This window comes from Magnolia sinica, chromosome 3, assembly GCF_029962835.1.
Source record: "Magnolia sinica isolate HGM2019 chromosome 3, MsV1, whole genome shotgun sequence".
Taxonomy (NCBI): domain Eukaryota; kingdom Viridiplantae; phylum Streptophyta; class Magnoliopsida; order Magnoliales; family Magnoliaceae; genus Magnolia; species Magnolia sinica.
The window spans coordinates 2,854,965-2,863,738 of NC_080575.1; the positions used below are offsets into that span (position 1 = coordinate 2,854,965).

The following is an 8,774-nucleotide window of genomic DNA, read 5'->3' on the forward strand; positions in this document are numbered from 1 at the left end:
CATGGCCCACTAACGATGATCAGCACCGTCCAAACATTGTTCATGTAGATTAGCACCGTCCAAATATTGTCCAGCACCGTCCAAACATTGTCCATATCAATCAACGATTAAAAATCGTTGGTTAGTCACTCAGACATGATCTTGTGCTTGTGGTCCATCTAAGACTTGGAATTTCATCACTTTTAGACAAAACATATATTTTAGCGGGCTTATCACAACCATAGTGTCAAAAATTATACATCTCACTAATTGGAGATATTAAAGTTGATTTACTAATTAAATTCAAACCCCCGTGAATATACCGTGTATAGGTATTTTTGAATTAAAGTTGATTCACACTCAAGGGTACCAAACACACCTAGAGGATTGCTAATCCAGGGGGTTTCCAATCCTGGGGGTTGTGAATCCAGGGGGTTCCAAATCCACGCTCCCAAACAGGCCCTTAGTATGATGGAAAAAATATGGACCGGTGGATAAAACATACAACATGGTGGGGCCCACAGAGCACCGACCAGTAGCCACATGGATATTGGCAGTGTCAGTAGCCAATCCGCATCCCCCCCATGTAGCGTTCCCCGTATGGTCTACATGATTGGTGGCCTTCATCTTTCCATGTGTCATGAAAATGGGTTTCACAGGAAATCCAGACCATTGATATGTTGTGTTCCACTGTGGATGGAGTACTTACCAGTTCCCATATATCTTATTGACAGGGAAATTTATAACCTTTCAGTTTTCGGCCCACCTATAGAGACGGCAGAGAAGAAAAGTATAAAAAAGTCCACGTTTAACTAAATATTCCAAGATTTGTCTCCAAAATATTTAATCCAGGAGAATTTCAATCCGTTCTCATCCACGGAGAGACCCAATAGACGGTCTGGATTACCGATCCATGGGTATCGATAGTCAGAACTGAAAACAAGTGTACACTTTGCAAAGATGCGGGCCAGTATTGTATGATTCTCGGAAGCGGATTGCGTCCTACTCAACAGGATTATAATCCGTCCGCGCAGGGCTATATGGGGCCCATTGTGATGTAAGGATTTTATCCACACCGTCCATACATATTTACAGATAATTTTAGGTAATTTTAAAAAAAATGAGAGATAAATAACACTTAATAGGCCATAAATTTTGGATTGAACTCTTACCATTAAAAACTTCTTGGCAGCTGAAGAAGTTTGGAATCAAGCTTATATTTTTGTTTTCGCTTCATCCATGTATAAAAGACATTATGAATAGGTTGGATGGTAAAAACACATCACGGTAGCTTCTAGAAAAGTTTCAACGGTGAGTGTCATTAGCACCGATGCTTCCTTTGGTGTGGTCCATTTGAGAAGAAGTGGAATTCAATAATTTTTATAAAATTTTAGTAAAATGATTTGATAAAAGTGATTAACGGCGTGGATAAAATCATTACATCAAGGTGGGCCGCACAGAGCCCTGTCTGGACGGATTATTGTCCGGGCGGGGTAGGACGCAACCGCTTCCGATTTTTGGCCTTCCTCAGTGATTCCTCCAGCTTCAAATCCACTCCCAGCTTCCCTCTCTTTTTTAGTTCATTCCCGCCATCGAGAGAGATGGAAGATCGTTGTCTCGGTTCTCACATCTCCCTTTCTCCTTCCATGGAAGATATCCGAACCAAGCTCCTGCGAATCGTCCGCTGCCATGAAGAATCCAAAACTGCATTCCAGCAGCTCAAATCGCAGATCAAGATCAGCTTACTTGAAGTAGACTCTCTCTCTATGCCTCTCTGATTTAATATCGAAATTTCCATGATTCTCCTGGATTTTCAGCAAGTCAAACAGATTGGGGACGTCTTTTCTCGGATATTTTTTGAATTTGGAGATTCGCGATGAAACTTCGCTGCATTTCTGTGATTCTAACCGAGAATATCAGATTTTGAAACTTCTCGAAAAAAAAAGTTTTGAATTTAGTCACTTGATTTTATTAATTTTCTCCGATTTTTCAAAGAGATCAGAGCTCGCGAGAGGATTTGTCCCAGAAATTCCTCCCATTTGAATTCTTCACCCATTTCCTTACATTTTGATATCTTCGAGACGTGTTCTTCAAAATTTCCCTTTTTTAAAAAATAAAATAAAATTTCGTCATGGAATTTCGTGAAATTTGTAAGTTTTCTAACGAGATTTTGATTTTGATTTTTTTTTTTTTTTTTGAAATTCATCATGCGATTTCTCCAAATTCGCTCATTTCATAACATAGAAAGGGAGATTTTTGTGCTTTGTACTTTAGAAATTGCGGGATCTTCGCAGGCAGAAGACGTGTTTGCGTCGCTTTCGATTCCTTTAATGAGACTCGTCGGTCTCAAGACCGAGGAAATGGCGGAAGAAGGAAGATCCACCCGCGTTCTCATCAACCCCGATTTTCAGAGTGTAATTTCTATCTTCCCATCCCCTGGAATCTGTACTGTTACAGCTATTATTCTTATCATCCATTGAAGGCTGCAGATCAACGGATCGGATTGCTTGCCTCCCATACATTTTATTTTCTACGATGAGCCGGTTTTAAGCCTGGTTCCGGCCGAGCCTTAGGAACCGTGGGTTGGATCACGGCTTAGTGTTCATGGGCTGGAATCGGACATGCGTTCGCCCATACCAGCTTGACCCATTTGCCACCATGGCCACAGAGGCGTCTTCAAGCAGCAAAGTCCAAACATACGTGGCACATTCTGTGAGGGATCAGGGACTTTCGTAGGGTGGTCCCCACAGTGATGTCCTTGAGTACAAAATCAGTCATGCCCTATTGGGTGGGCCACACGCACGAAAATGGACTGTTAGAAAAATGACATCCACGATCAGCATTCAGTGCTGGGCATCACCTGATGAGTGGGACTGATGAATGTCTCTGATTCCTCACACATGTACAATGGCACGTGTTTGTAATTGGCAATTCCAGATGGAATTAGCGTTCCTCTTCTCTTGCACACGTTTTTCTCCCTCCCTATGGGGATATGTAAGTTCATGCTCACCAGCCAACATATAGGGGCCATGATATGATGATCCAACCGTTGAAATGACGACCCTCAAATAGATGAATGCCCCCTGGAGATATCCAAAATTCAAAGATTTGAACCCTTTTATAGTGGCCCACAAATCCGCATGTTGAGAGAAATATGGCATCGTCCAGGGAATATGCCATCCATGGTGGGGTCCATCATTTCAACTTTGAACAATTGCGCCACAAGAACCAAGGTTAATTAGATGGACGCATGTTGCGTCCTACCTCAACCTGTCCATCACTTCTCTAGTATCATTTTAAGGTATGTGCAAAAAAATAGGCAGATCCAACACTCATGTGGACCACATTAAATAATAAGCTTGGGCTGCGTTAAATGCACAAAGCATTAAATGCAGGAGTCATCACAGTGTAAGTCCACTTGAGCTTTGGATCTAACTCAGTTTTATTCACATTCCTTGAAAAGATTTAAGTGGAGGATGGACAGCGTGGATAAACAGATAAAACTGCCCATTCATGGCTAGAGACCAGTGGGGTAGGACGCAATCCACATCCTAACAATATATTTGATGCTGAGTACGGATTAAGAGCCGGCCGGGTGAGGGCCAGGTTAAGGTTGACCCTTGCCCAGCCAGGCCCGAACCAAATTTCAAGCCATAGCTCAGCCCTCGGGCAAAGTTTAGTGGTCCAAGCCTTTGGCTCTTCCAGCCGGGCATCCCGGCCCATTACCACTCCCACTGCTGAGTAGGACTTCTAATTCCTGTTCTTTTAGGCTCCGGAGAACAGTCGAAGTCTCCAACAGCATCGCAGAGGGAGCAAAGCCGGACATGAAAGCGCGACAAGAATCCATAGGGACCGTGATCGTCAGCATCGAAAATCAGAGGTAAGCAGTCTAATTTTGGGAGGAATTGTGTGATACTTCACCGAGGATATGTAGTGTCCATCGAGCCTCACGTTCCTATAAGTGGGGCCCACATCTTGGTGGTCCGGATTGCTGACATGATGGTCATGTTATCGATGGACAATGGCCCAGAAGTCTCAATAATGAAATATGCACCACTCGTTACCATTGAAAACGAACCAATTGGGTGGCAAGAATCATCCATGTAGGTGATTTTTCCACGTATGGGGTTTGTTTAATCCAGATAAATGATCTGTTCTGTCTAAAAATGGATGGATGCCTCAAAAAGTTTCCTTTGATGGGATAATCTTAACCTTTCATTTTTAGCCTAGATAGATGGCCGGAATAAGTAGAAAATAGTCCACATTCAACTGAAAAATGCAATGGATCCCTGGGCTAACATTTGTTGTATCTCTGCTCAGCCACTCGTACGTATATGGCAGAAATCCTATGAGATTAAAGTCGTCCTAATGAGGAAATTTTGGTGGCATTCCCCATTCATGGTGGACACAACATACCAATGGTCAGAAATTATGCAGGCCACCTATCACATATGACCTATTATATCATTCCTTATGTGGACCCACGCCATAAAATTCCAACGGCCAAACCTATTTGGCCCACATTGCCACTAGCTCAGGTGCATGAGATTATGACACTACAACAATTTAGAATTTTTGTGATGAGTGAACTTGTCACTAAAAATTTTTAATTGGTCCAATCTGTTGCTAATAAATTAATTATTTGCGACAACTTAATAAGTTGTCGCAAATATAGCTAATTAGCGATGACTTAGAATATTGTCGCAAAAAAGTCTAAATTTTAACTTGGCACGCTGGCTCCAATGCTCAAGTGGGAGCTTCAAATTAAGTGGGCCAAGATGGTTAATAAGACCATATTCGACCCTGCGGCCCACCTAATGAGCCAGCCTACCTGATTTTTAGGCCAGTGCGCATTCTTGATGAGCGGCTCCGATCCCCTCACTGTGGTTAGCACGGCTGCGTGAGGGGACTGGACTTGAATGTTTGAAGAGTAAGCAGTTTTCTATGATATATACAAGGATTATTATAGGATGCTTTGGGCCTAGAGCCGTTAAATCTGGATATGATCCCCAACTATTGATCCAGCGAGATATGCAAAAGACGGTGGATACGGTTCATTTAAAAAGTCAAAGAGCTAAATGATCAAATACGGGACTTTTCTCCCAGGCGAGGTCCATCATATAGACGGTTTAGATCATTTTATCCAATGGCCATGGTCCCAACGTCTACGTGATATAAGAGTTGTTGCGTAGTTCTTCATGCTAATGGCATGGATGCGTTTGAGCGTAGGAAGATAGCTACAGTTCTCAAGCTGAGAAGGCACGCAGAGAACTGGAAGAAAAACAACGTCTCCGGCTCCATCAGCTCGTCTTCATACTCCGGCAGATCGAGAAGCTTGTGAATTCCCGCCAGGCGGCCATCCTACAGAGCCTCGACGACCACCGCCTCTCCCTCCGCAGGCTCTTCCAGAAGGCCACCTCATACCTTTTCAACATCCGCCAACGAGACCAACCCATCGACCCAATGCTCATCGCTGCATTCAGGCTCCTCCGGGCCACGTTCGAGCACGTGGGCCTGACCCTTGGCTCGGTGGAGGACGACGTGGAAGCAATGGTGCAGGAGCTAGCAGAGAAGATGTGCGAGCCCATGGCGGGCCATGTTAAGAGCCTAAGGGCTGACATGGAGAGGGGCCCGGCAGGCCAGCTTGTGGGCGTGGTGGAGGAGATGGAGTGGGCAGTGAGAGAGAAAGTAGCAGAGGCGGAGGTTGCGAGGAAGAGGGCGAAGGCGTCCGAGGAGGAGAAGGCTGAGGTGGTGAGGAGATTGAAGGATTTTGAAGAAAATGTGAGGAGTACGAAGGAATTCATTGGGCTGTTCATGGAAGCCAAGAGACGGGGGATGGAGCCTTCCACCGTTGCTCATAAGGTGCGCCTCCCTTCCTTTGTTATGTTTACGTGCGCTGTCAGGAATAGTTAACGTTGTTACGCTGTTTGGGCCACATGGGGCCCACCTATGAGCGATCTGTTCCGTTCTTCTTGTGAGATCCACCGTTGATGGGAGATGCTGCAAATTACTTCCCTGATTCACATGGGTTGGAAGTCAGGAAAATTAATGATCACTTGGGCCACACATGTACACGAAATCTTATCCGTTGGTAAATTTATCTTGACCATTGACTTATTTTGTATAGGTGTGGCCCACTTGATGTTCATAAGGGGGCCGGTGTTTTGGATATTGCTTCAACTTTCTTCCTGCCCAGCGGCTCTGATCTCCTACATGTGTCCCTCCTCCAGCGAGTGCAATTTGCATTCTCGACCACATGTGCTGCCATGAGCAGGTAAAACACCCAGGCTCTGTGGGGCCCATCATGTGGTGGGTGGAAGATTCACTCATACATCAGGTTCACCTTCTCATGCTCACCGTACATTCCAAAATCATCCAGATCCAAAACTCATGTGGGCCATACCACTGGGGACAATGTAAAATCACCTATAAAACCTCCAAGATCACGCAATGCTGGCCCACCTGAATTTTGGATCTGACTGATTTTTGGAGTGTCTGTTCATTCAGGTTAAGGGCACATGATGAATGGGTTGGATGCAATACACGCACCATGGTGGAGCTTCAAAATCCTATGGTTGGTGTCCACTGCGAGTTGTTGATTGGATGATTTTAAGCCGCATGGCGTAAAACTGTAATGGACGGTAGACGTCACACGCATAAGGATTATGGTTCTATGTGGTGGTGGACCATCGCAGATGAACGGCCAGGACCAAAATCTCCCACTTCTGGCAAACCAATGGTCCCCATTCGACAACAAGCACTTTGATAACCATGGAGAGGATGTCTTGAGTTTGGACATGACCATCCAAGATGAATAGCTTCGATCTCCTCAAGGTGGGCCCCACCAATACGGTTGCTGGCCAATCCAGTACCGTCATTTTCTCAGCACAGCATCATATATTTGCTTGTCCCCAGCACGTGCTAGTATGCCACACGTGTGTCATATTGAAGCCGTTCATCACGCAGGCTCGAGAATTAAGCCGCTTCACTCATCAGGTGGTCCACACTGGTAAAGCAAAGCCAACATTCAACATTAAACCAACAAATGTAGCCCACCCCATGAAAGGGTTGGCCCTCATTTTCAGGCTAGAATTACATTCATCGTGGACCCACCGGATGAACGTCTAGGATCCGGCACATCCCTTTGGCACGTGTGGTTCGTCGACCTTTAACCTCAATGTACTTTCATCTCTTTGGATGAAGCTCTTGGCAATGGAGAAAGATCAAAGAGCTGATGACAAGCTGCTGTGGAATATATTGAATCAGAAGAGGCAAAGACAACAAGAAGCCAGCCCTGTGGGGCCCACGCTTCTCTACTCTCCCCAAAACAGCACATTAGCCAACGTTAATCGCGTCGAATCCTACCGCAAAAACAACCTCCATGGAGATGAGATCTTGACGATGGACCGTCCATCAAGGAAGAATGACACGCAGACTCCGAGACCGGTCATCATTAGCCCCAGGCCCATCACTAGGAGCTATTCGCGCAAGTTCGTTCGGGAGACCCAGCGTGCTGGCCCATCGTTGCCGCAGTTAGGTCCGTCGCCTTCCTCCATCGTTCCGAACAGCAGCAGGTCCCACAAACACGGCCCCCCTTCCACTCGGTCTACCAAAGGTAAGCTGTACTCATGATATGATCATCAGATTCTTGGGTTGTTTTACTAATTAGATGATTGCAAGACGTTTTCACGGACGGATCAGATGATTTCTGATAATGAGAATGAAATCCGCAAAAAGGTTGGAATGCATACGCACGGGTGAATTTAGCGTGCTAGAAAACACCGTTTTTTTTGTATATCCATGCCGTACATATGTTTTTACATCTCATGTTAGGATGATATCCAAAATCATAAGAAGGTCAAATTCTCAGGTAGACCCATACCATGAATAACCATTAAAAACTTTTTATGGGCCACAAAAGTTTTGAATCAATCTAATATTTCTATATTCCCTTCGTCCAGATCTTCTTGACATTATCAACAGGTTGGATTGAAAATAAACATTATGAAACTTTACGATAGGCCCTTTGGAATTTTCAATGGTGAGTCACTCAATCACCACCGTTTCTTATGGTGTGGTCCAAATGACATTTGGATCTGCATAATTTTTGGTATCCCGTCCTAAAATGTGATGGAGACATGGATGGACGGCGTGGATATACAACACATCATCAAGGTGGGCCCTCTGGTAGGGTTAACACTCACAATGCTGTTCCCTGGGAACACCTAATCTGCTCCCTATCGACGGATCCATCCGTTTTAACAGCCCTTTGGACTGCACCAAAGGAAACAGTGGTGACTGAACGCCCCCCATCAAAAACTTCCTGGGGCCCGTTGATGAATGGGGCTTTCAATTCCTTTCAAAGCTGGAGAGAGAGGGGACTGAGGCCCTAGATTTTTAGAGTTGAAAGGCCATTGAATCTTTCTCATCGTTGCTCTTACTCTTTTAATTTTTTTCGTGCCTCTCAGTCAAAATTCTATTTAAACTATGATTGTTCCTTTCCCCATTTATTAGATAAGGTACACCACACTGATATGAGGCCCACTAGACCCCCCTCACCTCAATCTCAACCATTCATGTTCTTTATCTAAACACAAGTGCAACATGTGCCATCTGTGGTAAACTTCTAACACCCACTAACCATGATCCTAACAAAACCATGATTCACATAATTAAGAAATAGAGATTAGGAAAATGGGTGGGACGGTTACGTTAGTTTACTTAAGTCCAGAATTTGGACATGGGGATAGAAGGGAGTTAAATAGGCAACAAATAGGTGAGGAATAGAATACCAG

General features: G+C 44.6%; 1 protein-coding gene across 1 annotated transcript; it reads left to right on the forward strand.

Annotated features, from left to right (window-relative positions):
• Positions 1-1,541: 1,541 nt before the first annotated feature.
• On the forward strand, positions 1,542-7,729 carry LOC131239289 (uncharacterized). The gene is made up of 5 exons (XM_058236918.1): positions 1,542-1,730; positions 2,274-2,393; positions 3,749-3,859; positions 5,209-5,841; positions 7,183-7,729. Exons 1-5 carry the CDS (start codon positions 1,581-1,583, stop codon positions 7,609-7,611), a joined length of 1,443 nt encoding a protein of 480 aa, XP_058092901.1. The 5' UTR covers positions 1,542-1,580; the 3' UTR covers positions 7,612-7,729.
• Positions 7,730-8,774: the final 1,045 nt, after the last annotated feature.